Genomic DNA, 15,513 nt, shown 5'->3' with positions numbered 1-15,513 from the left:
GGAAGAGACGGTTTTCAGAATTGTTGTGGGCGTTACAAGGACCAAGGGGAAACACAGCCAGGAGATCTTGCCATGGGAACCCTTCCTTGTTGATTGCCAGTCACAAAATGACTCGCATTCACAAGTTTGATTCCCCCGAGAGGTTTTGCCTGGTACGCTGTTTGTGTTGACTGGGGTGTATCTCTGTGATACTTGATTTGGTCCTCCTGTACACCACCTCAAATGAACGAGTTCTCTCCAGCCTACCGCCACAACAGATCTCATGGTCCAAAGAGAAGCGAATATCGCTGGCATTGAATGCGCGATCAACCCTGAATTACAACTGTTCGACAACTTTCATCATCTATCCACGCAGTGGTCGTTTTTTTTTTTTTCCTCTTCGGAAAAAAAAAGAACATCCTGTCTAGTTCAGCCCAGGCCCAAGCCTCCTACAGTGCAGTACAGCACTGATCCCTGTATGACCTTCTCCACGACCAAGAAACAACTCAAGGACATAGACTTTCTCCGCGGTAATACAAGGAAGGGAAACTGAAATTACACTCCTCGTATGCAACATTTGACAGCAATCTGAGATCCACTACAGGCTTGCCTGTCATCGAAGACCACAATATTCTCTCTATCTCGAGCGACAAATGGCCTCGTGTTCAGCTCTCGAGATCCAAGTTCAGATAACGTCATAGAACAAAGCGCCCAAATTACCTACGCTTATGGTTGTCGTCCAATTGCGATGCCTCCTCCTGCTGTTTGATAAGAAAAAAGCAAAAGCCATAGAGCAGCTCGGAGAGAAAGAAGACGGCGACAGCCCAAAGGATAAGCGGGCAATTCAGCCATGCAAAGGCACCTGGCCAATAAGCCCAGCGAATATAGGCAAAGCCGATTGTGGAGATGGATCCCAGAAATCGCGAAAGCCTGGCTTAGCTGTTAGCACAGGGGCTCTCTTGTCCGATTTACAAATAAATGCTCGAGTCAAAAACTATCTATCGGACGCACCATTTTGTATACGAAGCGCCACGCGTGCTCGCCCGAGTCAGCAACAGAAACACATCGCCAACACTGATGAACATCTGACAGACAACGGCTCCCCACGAGTAAGCCAGACCAGGGCCCAGCTGAGCGGCCAGGGCTAAGTGTCCGCTCAGCCAAAAGAGGGTCATGCCTGCAAAAGCCAGGGCCAAATTGTTCATGACCAGTGGAGACTGGCGCCATTCATTGGAGCCGTTCCTGATGGCGGCATAGATGACTGTGATGTCGAGAAGCAACCCCAGAAAGAAGGCCACGCGCTCGACCACCCCCTTGGCTGGATAGACTAGACAATATACGATCTCCCAAGCAAAGTTGATTGTAATTCCCGCGATGGTCATGCTGTAGGTCTGGTCTCGGAAGGACGTATAGGCCACGGTCAGATAGTATGCCAGCCAGCCAAGACCCATCCCCGCGATGAATAGGCTGTCAAGCCATTTGAGAGCTTCGTACTCTGCAGGCACTTCTGAATGTTCGAATCCGTCCATTTGAAGGGCTCTGCCATGGAAAAGAAGAAAAGCAAGGCAGAAAAAGCAATGGCTCTAGTGCTGGTCCAATACGAAATGCCCTCACTGACACCACTACTTTGGCACTGTTTATATACATCTGCCTTGAAATAGCAAGTACCAGAGCGTGTGAAGAGGCACAAAAAAGCAGAGGACCCGCTATGCTACTACCCTTCTACGACCTCGGTCTTCGCACGCAAGTACTCCAAGTTCTCCCGCCCGGAGTAGGACTGGATTTCGAATCTGTCAACCGTGTGACCCAGGATCGTATATTCTTTTTCTGCAGGGCTCTGCAAGACAGCCAGGGAAGCTTCAGGTCTGGCAAGTTGTTTATCGTGTTGTGCATTAAGCGCATGTACCTATGCCTAATTGACTGACTGACTGATTGACTGACTGACATCCAGCTGATGGGTTGGATCCAGGTCAGGGAAATGGCTTCAGCGGTAATCCTGAGGAAACGAGATAGTGTAACTTGTCCAAGCCCTCAACCACCTTTCTTCAGATACCGCAGAAAAGGGAAAGGGGTCCGAGGGTCATAAGCAATCCATCTGCAGCTGGTGGGGCTTTTTAACAATTCATGCCATACATATATAGACCAGGAGAGGAGCCCTTCCTCAGTCAAATTCCTAGATCAGTCTGCACTGTAACCTGAAGTGTTCTTGCTTGGTTGCTTCTTAAATTGAAAAAGCCCTAACAGTCGCGGAAAGGGGCCCCGAAAAGAAGGAAAAACGAACGCAGAACAGCGAATCATGACCGCAATTTCAGATGTTGCTTCCATGTCTCTTCCATGGATGGCAACTATTGGAATTTTCCCTCTTGTTGTCTATGTGCTTCTGGATAGAATGCCTCCTCTGTGGCCAACCTCCAAGAAAGCATATCTGATCGGCCAGAAGAGACCCGATACGGTGACCTCCTTCGAATGTCCTTATGCTTACATCCGCCAGATCTATGGCAAGTATCACTGGGCACCGTTTGTACACAAGCTCTCTCCAACACTCAAGATCGACGACCCCGCCAAATACAAGATGGTCAACGAGATCATGGATGCGATTCACTTGTGTTTGATGCTGGTGGATGATGTGTGTAGTTTCCTTGTCTCCTTTGTTGTCCCGAAATGATTTTTCTGTCTGCAGCTCGAACATGCTCACTGATAGCACACACGCGCACGCGGTAGATCACCGACAACAGCGACTATCGCAAAGGCAAGCCGGCAGCGCACAAGATTTATGGTCCTTCGGAGACCGCCAACCGGGCCTACTACCGGGTGACGCAGATCTTGAACGAGACGGTGCAGCGGTTCCCGAAGCTGGCCCCCTTCTTGATGCAGAATCTGGAGGAGATTCTGGCCGGTCAGGACCTGTCGTTGGTGTGGAGGCGAGATGGCTTGAGTGTATTTCCAACCTCGCACACCGAGCGTGTAGCGACATATCGGAAGATGGCTTCCCTGAAGACAGGGGCCTTGTTTCGGATGCTGGCTCAGCTGGTGAAGGAGGACACGTCGATGGACGAGACGATGACCACTTTGGCGTATATCTCACCCCTTGCCTTTTTTTTTTTTTTTTTTTTCTCTTCTCTGATCCTCTGAAACGAAGATCCGCCCCCCTCGAACGCTAACTATATATAACCCACTACACAGATGGTGCTCTCAACTTCAGAACGACTGCAAGAACGTCTACTCCTCCGAGTACGCCAAGGCGAAAGGTGCGCTGGCAGAGGATCTGCGCAACCACGAGTACTCGTATCCCATCATCCTTGCTCTTGAAGCCCCCGATGGGCAATGGGTGGCCAGAGCGTTGGAGACAAGCTCCCCCCGGAATATCAGGAAAGCTCTGGCGGTGATTCAGAGCGAGGGGGTGCGGAATGCATGTTTTACAGAACTCAAGCTGGCCAGTGCTTCTGTGCAAGACTGGCTATCCATCTGGGGGCGAAACGAGAAGATGAACTTGAAAAGTCAGTAAGAAGTTGTATAGAGTGGGTGATACCTGGTATAGGGTAATGGGTCCAGATAGGGGAATGAGAGGTGGTATGAATGGCTCTCGCGATACATACAGCGGCGTTGCGGTTTGAACTCAGCATTACATGTCTGTCTCTCCCTGTTCTAATCTTTTTCCCACTCCCTTTATCACTCTACTACACTGTGTCATGGTTGTAATCCGGTAGGTTGGCTCTCTGAGTTTAGTGATAAAATTCCGAGGGTTCACAGCTCTCGCAAATTTGGGGGGTGACAACAATGTTCTCCGGCTCAAATCACGCCACCATAATTCTCCGATCAATTCTATACATCAGCTTTGACTAGGAATAGCTTTATAAAGGGGCTTACTGTAGCTAGGAGGGATTAGCTACCTTGTCCACTCTACGATGTTGGATCCCGTAAGCGGATAGATGCAGTCAAGCATATAATCCCAAAATGCTCTTTGGACAACCTATATTGTCATGAGCATTTTTACCCTGGTCATGAATCTTCATCATTAGTTGATTGTCTGTCAGTTGAAGTAGCAGTCATATTCAAAATTGAAGGTCACGCTCCTGTCTCAATCTCTTTCCTTTCGTTTTCCTGTTCTTGCTTTTTTTCTTCGACCAAGATCAACATTTTCTTATTTATCCAACGTGTTTTTTCTTCTATTGTATTAGCGGCCGCCATAGGCTCGATGCTCGGAGCAATTACACGGCCATGCATCCTTGTCAGCCTCTCACAGAGACCTCCTTTTCTCACTCCACTTATTTGGGTCCCATTATCTCAGCTTCCCTTTGTTCAACGTCGAAAGCCGGGTGCTGTGCGACTATTCTCGCAGTTTGATGACTCTAAAAGCATGAGTAGTTCTGCATTCAAGACACGCGATATTCCCAGAGTCACTGCGGCGGCCTACCAGTCAGCCTTAGGTATCGGTATGCCTTAGATATCTCTTTGCTCGTATTCTTCGGCAATAGTATGGTAGTTCTCCTAGGCTTCAGGTTCCCCTCCTGGGCTTCACGAGAGTTGATGATTCTCTATCACTGCTACGCGAGGAGAAAAATGAACTCTGACATGTTACTCGGAAGAACAGTCAACGAGTAGAAATCGCTCTAAGTTTGATGAAGGAGAGAATCAACATCTGACATGCAATGCTGGGAGATTTCCAATGAATGGACGATGATCTCACTTCAGTATGACATTTGCCCCCATCTCGTAGTCATTGTCACATTCCCTCAGAGCCAGGATACCCTTAGCCATCCAGAAACGCAGTTGAGGTCAGCACTTCTCGGATACCTGGAAGGAGAAAAAAAAATATTCCCTCTCTCAGAAATGAATGGATATTATTGATAGAAGCTGAATGAAGAAACAGCAACAAACAACCCCAATATATTGTAGTTTGCGTGGGAAGCATGACCCTTCTTCTCCCCACCCTTCCCCACCCTTCCCCTTTGCTCTGATCTGAAAGTCTGCTTCCCGTCGTTCTCCTGCATGTATGACCATGGAGCCGATTCAAGTATCAACCTGCATTTTGGCAACCGTCCTGGGCGTTACCGGTCACCTGGGCCTGTTTATCCACTCCGAGTGGGATGTATATGCATTTCCCGTCCTGGCTGCTCTCGGTCTGGGGCCGGCCGTAGTGCTCGTCCTCCTGGCCGGCGCGGGCTGCTCTCATGCATTCTGGCTCACGCTGAACGCCGTCGTGAGCTATAACACATCCTTGTGTTTGTCCATCGCCGTCTACCGCTACTTCTTCCATGCCTTGCGGCGCTTTCCCGGGCCCAGACTCGCCAGGATCTCGGCGCTCTGGTCGCTCAAGGCGGCGGTCATCGATGCCAAATGGCATCTCCGGGTGCAAGAGCTCCATCGCCAATATGGGACCTTTGTTCGGATTAGTATGTAATTTTCATCAATACTGCTAGACTTACATCTTGGATGGAGATTACAAAAGTGAAGATTCGATTGACCGGATCGCTAGAACCACGTGAGATCTCCATAGATGATCCAGCAGCCATCAAGGCTATACACGGGCCGGGGACATCGTGCGTCAAGGGCACGTTCTACGACCTGAATTATCCCAACCATTCCCTGCAGATGACCAGAGACAAGGCGTTTCATACAAAGCGGAGGCGGCTTTGGGATCGTGGGTTTAGTCCTCGAGGTGCTTTTCCTGCCTATGCCCCCTCCCAGCTGATACCGTCCCATCAAGATTGGTCTGACACCGCTCGATAGCATTGGCCGGTTACGAGCCTTTCATCCTGGACCATTGTAGAGTTCTGGCCGAGATGATCTCCTCCCGGGCACCGCACAAACAGGAAGTCAATGAGCTGGTTGCCGCGTTCACCTGGGACTCCATGGGCGTCCTTGCATTTGGCAAATCGTTCAATATGCTCCAAGGCGCTCCACCGTCGAACATACAACAGATGAAGGATCTTGGTCGCATTGCGAGCGTGTTGCAGTGCGCGAGCTGGATTGCTCAATTGGTGCGGAATGCCCCGGTCCTGCGAGCCAAGAACCAGCATTGGCTGGACTGGTGTAGCGAACAGTTGGAGAAAAGGAAACAGGTACGTAGGGGGCACGTCGGGAAAACCCGAATGAATGGATCGTGCTGATCGGGCACAGATGGAGCTGAACCATCAGGACCTCTTTAGCTATCTGATCGAGGGAGCTCTGGCCAACAATGAAGGCCAAATGAAGAGCGAAATAGATCAAGACTTGGTCTACGACTCGGAGCTTACAATCACTGCTGGCAGTGATACCACTGCCGCGACGGTCAGTGCGCTTCTGTATCTGTTGGCCCAGCATCCAGACAAGCTCCAGAAGCTGCAACAGGAGGTGGATTCTTCTATCCCTGCGGGCGAGGAGCTCACCCATGCTGCGCTAGCAGGCAAGCCATGGCTGGAAAGCTGCATCAACGAGGGTCTTCGCATGTATCCTAGCGTGGCGAGCGGTGTCCCCCGCGAGACTGGCCCCGAGGGGCTTACGTTCGCCGGAGTCTACATCCCTCCAAGGACAATAGTCTCTACACCTACTTACACAATCCACCGAGGTTCGAACTTCCCCATTGACTTCAAAGAGCCTGTAAGCACAGCTGACAAGTCCACAGATCCACGAAACTTTGTCGACCCGGATAGCTTCGTCCCCGAGCGGTGGTCGAGCAAGCCGGAGATGATCCTCTGCAAGGAAGCATTCAAGTCCTTCTCATCTGGAAAATATGCCTGCGCGGGGAAGCAGTTTGCGATGATGGAGATGCGACTTGTCGTGGCCACCATCGTGAAGAATTTCCACCTCGAGTTTCCCCCCGGGGGGGGACAAGGACCGCTGGAGAAAGTATGCCACGGGGTGTTGGATTGTTTCACGGCGCATATTCCAGACTATTATCTGATCTTCCGTCCCAGGTAGACAAATTCAGGGTTCTGGGAGTAGTTACCTAGTAGTAGCAGGTTAGCAGCTGTTTGTGAGTAAGCATTCCAGTTGGTAGAATTGAATTACAGGCCAGTACTGTACATCGCAACTCCTTCAGCAGCACCGGGTGCTGCTGCGATTGTCCGGATGCGGCCAAAGAGAAACACGGTTGGGGCTTGCCTCCAACCAGGGAAACCACAAGCATCACGAATTTCGGGAGAATAAAAAGACGGAGAGGCCCCTTAGACTCATCGGGTTTGAATGCCCCTTTCCACGTCCACGTCATGTTTCATCGGGGAGTTTCTTGTGTACTGTCACCATGACCACCGATGAAGCAACAACAACACACGAGAGTGGTGGGCGAGGCAGCATCAGCATGTATGATCCGGCACGGGATCGCTGGGAAGAGAAGGCGGAAGTTGTTCCGCCGGCCGCCTTGTCTTCTCCATCTCCCCCAATCCGTCCTCGTTCAACCATCACTTCTTCTCAACAACAAGAACAACAACAAGACCAACAACAACAAAGAGTACGTGCTATGAACCCCCAGTACCCCATGCATATCCCCCTCAAGCAAACCCCCCCCCCTCCCCCCGAACCAACACTACTGCAGGAACCTCTTCCCGGTGGAGTCTGCGGTTAGCGAGCGGTGGCGTCGGAGGCGGTGATTCCCCGACATGGGGCCGGCTTTGTTTGCTTGCTTGCTGCACTTGCGGTGAAATCTCTGCTCTTCATCGCTCCATCAAGACTGAAAATAGTCTCACCTAACTTGATTCTTTACCATAAACTCACTGCTACTCAAAAGATCACAGATGAGCCACAATTGAAGTCTCCGATCTCACTGATTCCGGCCCCCCTCTCTCCAACTCTTCCTGCAAGACTCCCCGACAAACCCGCTCCTCGCAACCTCACCCAAACTTCAACCCGACCAAAACCCCCATCCCAACCACCAGGCCCCTCCGCCAAAATGGGCGACTATTCGTACTCGGAGCCCGTCCGCTCTCCCTCGCCCAGCGGCCACCACGGACGGGAAAGCCATGACCCTTACAAGCGCAAATTCCCCGAAGACGAAGCCGCCTCGACAACAACGACGACAGACCAACAGTACCGGTCCATCTCCAAACGCAAGCGCGTGGAGGAGCGCCACCAGAAACTCCGCAAGCGCGGTCGCACCCCGCCATCGGCCTACTCGCGTCGCGACCGGGACGACGAGGGCCCCAACCGCAACGCGCAGAACCGATCCCCTTCACCGCCCATGCCGCCGCGGTCGCCGACCCCGGAAGCCCAGTCGCGCCCGCGCAAGCGGCCCGGCGGCGGCGCGCGGATGGGCCTGGTGGATCGGGAAACCCTCCGGCGGCGACAGGAGGAGCGCGAGCGCACGGAGCAGGAGGAGGCGATCCGCAACTCGCAGATCCGGGGCGTGACGGACCTCGTGCGGCAGCATTACAACGCCGTGCCGCAGCGGGGCCGCGAGTGGCGCAAGACGGAGAGCAAGATCAAGGGCCTGCGCAGCTTCAACAACTGGGTCAAGAGCACGCTCATCCAGAAGTTCTCGCCGGATGAGGAGTTTGTGTCCCGCGCGATCGGGACCAAGGACTGGGCCGACGGCACGGGCCCGCCGCCCGTCGAGCAGAAGAAGCTCCTGGTGATCGACCTGGGCTGCGGCAAGGGCGGCGATCTGGGCAAGTGGCAGCTGGCGCCGCAGCCGGTGGATCTGTACGTGGGCCTGGATCCGGCCGAGGTCTCCATCGTGCAGGCGCGCGAACGATACAGTCAGATGCGGTCGGGACGCGGAGGTCCGCGCGGTGGTCGTGGGGGCGGTGGTGGCGGCCGGGGCCCGAGTTTCCACGCGGAGTTCGCGCCGAAGGATTGCTTTGGAGAGTGGCTGGGGGATATCGACATTGTGCAGCGGGTGGGGATTGATCCGAACGCGGGACCCGGGGGCTCCGTGATGAGCTCGCGCTGGGGCGGCGGTGGCTTCGACGTGGTCGCTTCGATGTTCGCGATCCACTATGCGTTTGAGAGCGAGGAGAAGGCCCGGCAGATGCTGCGCAATGTGGCCGGCTGTCTGAAGAAGGGCGGCCGGTTCCTGGGTGTCTGCCCGAACTCCGATGTTATCAGTACCAAGGTGGCCGAGTGCCACGCTAAGCGCAAGGCGCGCGAGGAGGCGGCGGCGGCGGCGTCGAAGAACGAAGAAGCCGAGCCCGAGGACGGAGAAGTCGAGGAGGACACCACCAAGGTCGAATGGGGCAACTCCATCTACCGCGTGCGGTTCCCCGGCGATACGCCCGAAGATGGCATCTTCCGGCCGCCGTTCGGCTGGAGGTACAACTACTTCATGCAGGAGGCTGTGGAGGAGGTGCCGGAATACGTGGTGCCGTGGGAAGCATTCCGAGCGTACGTGTTTTACCTTCTTCTTCTTTAGTCTGGTATATCGGTATGGACATGGCTAACGGTGCGAGATAGTCTGACGGAGGAGTACAACCTGGAGTTGCAGTATCGGAAGCCGTTCCTGGAAGTGTGGCGCGACGAGAAGGACGATGCCGAGCTGGGGCCTCTGAGTGAGCGCATGGGTGTGCGTGATCGCAATACCGGGCAACTCAGCATGACGGCGGAGGAGCAGGAGGCAGTCAGTAAGTACTACTCTTCGGAGGGCTGGTCGTATTAGCCAAGCTAACAAGACGCTATAGGTTTCTACCACGCCTTCTGTTTCTACAAGGTCTAGTTGGATGATGGGTCTAGCCCTAGCTTGGCACTTTGCTCTTATATCTACATTGATGGCAATAGAACTAGCTACAGTTCACTCAATTCAATGCATGTAGTCTTTTGAACCATCATACTTCAAGCAACGTCACCAGGAGTAGCTCAGAACCAAGTGAAGATAACATGTGTCAACCATCCTAACCACTACCAAGTACAGCGAACGCCGGTCGATGCCACGGCCAAAACTCGGCCCTGGGAATGGGTTCTTTCCCTGACCGCCGTCCAAACGGCAGAAAAGTGGTCAAAACAGCCGGCTGGCTCAAAACTCGGCGAGGAAACTGTTCCAACCCCCACCGCCTTGGCCGGCACTTGACCGGCAGAACGCCAGCAACCTCGCGAGCGCAAATCAGGCATCCGCCCATGCACAGCTCCCGAAAATCAGGCACCGAAAACTGTTCAAGTTGGGCGGTGGCAGAAAAACCACCACTTGTACCTCAGGTACAGGAAGTACCGCGCGCCCCACCGATAAACAACCACCCCCCGATAAACCGCCCCGATAAAAAGCGATAAGCGCCGATAAGGGAACGAGAACTGTCGCAAAGTGCAAATCAGCTATAACCCGAACCATACTAGCGTGACCGCGGCGCGTTTCTGTCTTTCTTTGCGCGCTCTGGCTTTCTTTCATCTCGCGAGCGACGGCGCAGCGCAGCAGTGTATGTAATAGGTAACGGTAAAGGTAAAACAGGTAGGTGCTTGAACAAACGAAACAGGTTTCTTTTGGTTTGGATCTATCGTTTCTTTGACTTGGTCTGTCCACGAAGTTGAACAAAGAACGCCCTCACACTACCACCAGACCAGACCACACCCAAGACCAAAACCACACAGCACGTACGGCTAACCCCCCTTCTGATCAACAAGCGATTTTGTTGGCAGAACAAGTCGGATCTGACGGTACTGACCCCGGCTCCTACACTCATCACCTAAGAACCTAACATCAAACACATTCTCTATACCAGAGAGCAATATCAGAAACAACAGCAACAGCCACAACAACAACAGTAGCAGCAGCAGCAGCGTCTACAACCCCAAACCAATATACGTGTTGCAAGTGCAAGTCCTTCTTTCAGAATGCCCCTCCGCCGCCGAAACGAACCTGCACCCACCTCCTCATCTTCCACCACAACCACAGCCTCCTCCACAATCCCCCAACCACCACCCTACCAGCCCCCAACCATCTCCAACCCCAAGTCCGACCAATTGACCCTCTACGCAACCTCACACGCCGCCCTCCTCGGCCTCCTGACCAGCCAACCCCTCCGGAACCTGAAGACGCATCTCCAGCATGCGCAGGAAAAGTTGACCGAGGCGGCCGGGGATATCAACGAGCGGCTGACGGACGCAGAGGAGCGGATGCGCCGGAAGAAGGAGCGGAACGCTGAGGAAGGAAAGGATGATGATAATGATGAGGAGGAGGTGGCCGCGCTCAAAGAAAAAGTGAAAGCTACAACTGCCAAATTGGATCAGAAGATGCGGGGTGCGATTGATGCGGAGGTTAAACTGGAGGGGCTGAGTGAGATGCTACGGGGCTTGGACGGCAATGTGAATGTGGTGGATGGCGCGGTGGTTACTAGGAGTCGATCGACGAGAACTAGTCGGCGAAGTAGGAGGGATGAAGATGGGGATGAGGAAATGGAGGATGCTGATGCTCGTGACGATGAGGAGGAGGGCCAGGAAGGCGATAACGACGAAGAGAATCCCGGACCGACATTGGTGGGCAAGATAGAGGAGAGTGTCACCGCGACGAAGGACAAGTGGAGTGGGTTGTCGCTCACCCAGAAGTATGTCAATCCTGCTTCCTTTTTCATTGAGACAAGACGAGAGACTAACAAGGCGATCAGATACTCCACCAACAACGCCTATATCGGATTCTATCGCATCATCCACGAAGCCAAACACCCGGGTGATGATATTCCCCCACTCCCGCATGCCTCGACCTGGTTCGCCCACCTCGAAGATGTAGCCGACAAGAAACACACAACTTCGGCTACCAGCAGCAGGGGCGCCGCGACAAGCGCAGTATCAGGAATGTCGACTACCTCTCGCCACGCCGAAAATCCTTCCGCTGAGGATGTCGATGACGAAAGTGCTTCAGACGAAGACATCGCTATTTCCCGTGAACGCATTTCTCTCAAGTGCCCGCTTACTCTCCTCCCCTTCCAGGATCCGGTCACCAGCACCAAATGCCCGCATAGCTTCGAGCGCGAGGCTATCACCGCGATGATTGCGCAGAGCCGCACCACCGCCCCGGACCCGAGACACGCTTCGTCCAGTGGACACGCGGGCCGACGTGCGCGCCGCGTGCACTGTGTCAAATGTCCGGTGTGCGAGGTGGTTTTGACCGAGTTTGATCTGCGAAGTGATCCCGTTCTTCTGCGCCGGTTGAAGAGAGCCGAGGCTGCCCAAAGGCGCGAGCAGGAAGAACTCGAGGAGGAAGAGTATGATCAAGGAGGTGTTGGTGGGCGGAGGAAGAGAAGTAGGAAAAGCGGGATCACGCTTGCTAGTGATGATGAGGATGGCTACACAGCTACCTCAAGAAGAGTGGCGTCTCAAGAAGACCGGATCAGAATCAAACAGGAACGCGGTGTCTCCGTCGCTGCTGTTGTGGACCTGGAGGCAGGTGAAAATGTGGGAAATGAAGATGAGGAGGACGAAGAATTCGAGGACGAAGGACATTGGCAGGCAGGAGATGAGGATGATGGGGAGGAGGACGAGGATGAGAACCAGGAGGTAAGGGCAGGGGAGAACGACGAAAACAACGAATTTCAAGAAGCGATTCAAGTGGCTGATAACATATCACAAGGCGAGGTAGATGAAGATCAAGAGATGGAAGAGAAAAGCGAAGAGGAGGAAGCTGGTGAGGGAAGTCAGGAGGTAAGAGACGAAGAAGGGGATGAAGGAGCAGAGTTTGAAGAGACAATGCAGGTTGCTGATGACACATTTCAAGATGAGGCAGCTGAATTTCAGGAGCAGGAAAGCAAAGAGGATGAGATGGAGGTTGAAGAAGAGGTAAAGGAGGTAAGAGAAGGAGATGAAGAAGCCGAAGAATCGATGCAGGATGCTGATGACGCAATTCAGCATGAGACAAAGGAAACCCAAGGACATGAGGGGGAAGTGGATGAAGAAGATGAAGAGGAGCTAGGGCAAGAGAATCAGGAACCACAGGAAACACATGGAGAAGAAAGGCAGGAGGATGCGGTGGATATGGATGAGGCAATGCAATATGTCGATGCTGAATCAGCTGAACAACAAGACCATCAGGATGTCCATCAAGAAGAGAGAAAAATAGAAACCCATGATATTGACACTGCGGTTAAACAAGATGACCAGGGAGCATCAGGGGAAGGCAAGAAACAGCACACTGATGTTGAAAAAGCCGAAGAAGAAGACGTGTTTGTTCATGCTCAACCACTTGAACAAGAAGATGAGGAAGATGTCCTCAAAGAAGAAGGCGAACCGCATCAGCATGTCAACACCAGAGCTATCGAACAAGAAGCTCCGGAAGATGAAGTGATACAGGAGGAGAGTGAGAACGATGCTGTCGAACGATCGGGGAACGAAGACCAGGTACATGATGGGGGAGAAGAAGACCAGAGTCAGCTCGCTGACGCTGAAACAGATGAGCAGAATGACCAGGGAAGGGTAGAAGATGATGATAAACAGCGTGTTGACACTGGCTCAGCTGGGCCGAAATATGCAGGCGTCCCAGAGGAGGAAGAGATTCAACAAGCTGCTTATGAACCAGCTGGACAAGAACAAAATGAGGAGGAGGATGGCATCAGGAGTAAGAAGAAACAAGGTGTTGGCGATGCCCTGATCAAGCCAGATGTCCAGGCAGATGCAGAGCAGGAAGATGAGGCACTTGCTGATTCTCAACTTCAACCTGTTAAAGAGCAAATCCAGGAAAATATGAAGGAGGAAGCAGAGGTCATCGAAAAGGACGAGGAAGCGGTGCAGACAAGAGAGAAAGATGTCCAGAACGAAGAGCAAGAAAACAATGGAAGTCGTCAACTGGATGCTGATTTTATTGAGCACAAAGCTCAATATCAAGATGTGAATCAGCACGTCGCGACTGGACCAACGGAACAAACAAGCATAGAAGAGACAAAGAAGGAAGCAGACAATGCGCCCGAAAGTAGGGATGTAGTGGCTGAAAAGAGAGAGGAGGAGGAGCAGAGTCAGCATGCTGAAAATGGATCAGACAAGCAAGAAGACCAGGGTTGTTCGGAGAAGGAGGAAGATGAAGGTCTGCACGCCGGTGTTGAGTCAGTAGAGCGAGCTGATCAAGGCAACGAGGAGCAGAATCAAGATCAGCATGTTGTTGAGGAACCTGTCGCGTACGGAGATCAGGTTGTTGTGGAAGAAGATGGAAATGAGCTCACCGCAGATGGTGCAGCGATTGACGATACCGACCAAGAAGGAGGCGGAGATGAGGATGTCAACGCCAATGTTGTTGAAGATGAGTTCGCAAAGCCTGAAGATCAGGAAGATGAGAACATGAGAGAAGAAGGAGGAGAAGAAGAAGAACAAATTGTGAGAGCAGAAGAACAAGAAGAACAGGAACAGGAACAGGAACAAAACATCTCAGAGGCGGATACTTCAGTGCAAGAAGAAAGGAAAGAAGATGGAGTGAACACTCCCGTTGTTGACCCAGAGTTCATTCAACACGAAAGTCATGAAACTGAAACCCCAGAGCAAGAATCAGGCGATCAAAATGAATTAAAAGGGGATAATGAATCAGAAGAACACGCTGATTCAGAAATACAGAATGAATCAGAGGGGGACAACGCAGCGCAAGAAGGGACCGAAAATAGAGACGATAACCCACTTGTCGTCGACTCTGAGATTGCTGAGCTTGAAGACCCAGAAGAACAAGGTCAGGAAGATGAAAGTCAGCTCCTGGGGGGTGAAGCAGTTGATGATGCAGTCGACGATGGGGAGGAAGAACAAGAAGCAGAAGAGGAATGGGTCAGCTTCGTCAATGCTGGAACGATGGCCGATGAGGTGGAAGGACATCCGGAACGGGAAGGAGCAAACGAGGGCCCGGGAGAAGAAGAAATCAAACATATCGACAATAAAGACATGGACAACAAAGCAGAGGAAGAAGGAATAGACACCTTGCCAAGGACCAGCGGACAAGAGATTGCCAACATTGATGATCTATTCGAAGAAGAAGAATACCAAGAAGAGGTGCAATCGGTGCACTCAGAGGAAGGAGAGGGTTATATGGATGTAGAAGTGGAGGAAGATGGCCCAGCATACCGGAAAATTGATCCAGACTACGTGTATGAAAGATTGGAAGGAGAAGACACCGATGATCCAGACGAGGAAAGGGAAGGAGAAGAAGCAGGATACGCGGACCCGGACGCGGACCGGGACGAGGACGTGGAGGTGGACTACGAAGCGCTCGGATACGATTACGGAGACGAAGACGAAGAGCAAGACTCTATCCCGGACGATGAGATAGATTTTGAGGTCGATTACTAGGAGACTTGTTGGTTGATATCTTGGTTAAATTCAGTGTTTACTCATGATCATGTTCTGCAATACCCTTGTGCTCGGTCCCTTTGAGCACGCCCTGGGATATATAACCGGTAAGAGATACACAGAAAAAGCTCAAATAAATCAGAAACTCCTCCCAGGGTACCGGTCATGAAGAAAGAGTGTAGTCAACAGCCATCACACATCATCGCATCTGTGCCAGACAGCATGCAACCCCGTGGCTATTCTGTCCGTCAGCCCGATCGGGTGTGGCTTGCCGATTGGGCATTGAGCGGAATGTACTCCGTAGTGTGGGCGAAACAGAATGGTCTGTTCGGACGCGGCATTTCCTTGAGTGATGCCTAAATATGGATCAAAAGGAAAAAAAAAAAA

The 15,513-nt window shown here is 52.4% G+C and overlaps 5 protein-coding genes across 5 annotated transcripts; 4 read left to right on the top strand and 1 right to left on the bottom strand.

Annotated features, from left to right (window-relative positions):
- Positions 1 to 695: 695 nt before the first annotated feature.
- On the bottom strand, positions 696 to 1,508 carry BO82DRAFT_275693 (uncharacterized protein; the record flags this gene model as incomplete). Its single annotated transcript, XM_025631124.1, has 2 exons — positions 696 to 909; positions 991 to 1,508. 2 exons carry the CDS (start codon positions 1,506 to 1,508, stop codon positions 696 to 698), a joined length of 732 nt encoding a protein of 243 aa, XP_025495155.1.
- Positions 1,509 to 2,275: 767 nt separating this feature from the next.
- Positions 2,276 to 3,484, top strand: BO82DRAFT_275861 (terpenoid synthase; the record flags this gene model as incomplete). The annotated part of the gene is made up of 3 exons (XM_025631128.1): positions 2,276 to 2,605; positions 2,701 to 3,053; positions 3,163 to 3,484. 3 exons carry the CDS (start codon positions 2,276 to 2,278, stop codon positions 3,482 to 3,484), a joined length of 1,005 nt encoding a protein of 334 aa, XP_025495154.1.
- Positions 3,485 to 4,978: 1,494 nt separating this feature from the next.
- Positions 4,979 to 7,233, top strand: BO82DRAFT_328178 (cytochrome P450; the record flags this gene model as incomplete). Its single annotated transcript, XM_025632998.1, has 5 exons — positions 4,979 to 5,372; positions 5,456 to 5,629; positions 5,710 to 6,041; positions 6,100 to 6,526; positions 6,584 to 7,233. 5 exons carry the CDS (start codon positions 4,979 to 4,981, stop codon positions 6,877 to 6,879), a joined length of 1,623 nt encoding a protein of 540 aa, XP_025495153.1. The 3' UTR covers positions 6,880 to 7,233.
- abd1 (mRNA (guanine-N7)-methyltransferase) lies at positions 7,192 to 9,673 on the top strand. Its single transcript, XM_025634392.1, has 4 exons — positions 7,192 to 7,408; positions 7,685 to 9,276; positions 9,346 to 9,512; positions 9,570 to 9,673. The coding sequence occupies exons 1-4, from the start codon at positions 7,202 to 7,204 to the stop codon at positions 9,602 to 9,604; spliced, it is 2,001 nt and encodes a 666-aa protein (XP_025495152.1). The 5' UTR covers positions 7,192 to 7,201; the 3' UTR covers positions 9,605 to 9,673.
- Positions 9,674 to 10,286: 613 nt separating this feature from the next.
- BO82DRAFT_351306 (SUMO ligase MMS21) lies at positions 10,287 to 12,928 on the top strand. Its single transcript, XM_025634391.1, has 6 exons — positions 10,287 to 10,533; positions 10,599 to 11,420; positions 11,481 to 12,369; positions 12,443 to 12,513; positions 12,587 to 12,657; positions 12,718 to 12,928. The coding sequence occupies exons 2-4, from the start codon at positions 10,711 to 10,713 to the stop codon at positions 12,449 to 12,451; spliced, it is 1,608 nt and encodes a 535-aa protein (XP_025495151.1). The 5' UTR covers positions 10,287 to 10,533; positions 10,599 to 10,710; the 3' UTR covers positions 12,452 to 12,513; positions 12,587 to 12,657; positions 12,718 to 12,928.
- Positions 12,929 to 15,513: the final 2,585 nt, after the last annotated feature.

This window comes from Aspergillus uvarum, assembly GCF_003184745.1.
Source record: "Aspergillus uvarum CBS 121591 unplaced genomic scaffold BO82scaffold_8, whole genome shotgun sequence".
Taxonomy (NCBI): domain Eukaryota; kingdom Fungi; phylum Ascomycota; class Eurotiomycetes; order Eurotiales; family Aspergillaceae; genus Aspergillus; species Aspergillus uvarum.
Note: the sequence above shows the minus strand (reverse complement) of the source record. Positions and strands in the feature narration are given on the sequence as shown.

Excerpts from the sequence above, each read along its gene's own strand:
- BO82DRAFT_351306 (XM_025634391.1), top strand. The coding sequence starts at position 10,711 with ATGCCCCTCCGCCGCCGAAACGAACCTGCACCCACCTCCTCATCTTCC. Across the intron at positions 11,421-11,480 it reads GGGTTGTCGCTCACCCAGAA|ATACTCCACCAACAACGCCT; the intron begins GTATGTCAATCC and ends CAAGGCGATCAG.
- abd1 (XM_025634392.1), top strand. The coding sequence starts at position 7,202 with ATGACCACCGATGAAGCAACAACAACACACGAGAGTGGTGGGCGAGGC. Across the intron at positions 9,277-9,345 it reads CCGTGGGAAGCATTCCGAGC|TCTGACGGAGGAGTACAACC; the intron begins GTACGTGTTTTA and ends GGTGCGAGATAG. Across the intron at positions 9,513-9,569 it reads GGAGGAGCAGGAGGCAGTCA|GTTTCTACCACGCCTTCTGT; the intron begins GTAAGTACTACT and ends AAGACGCTATAG.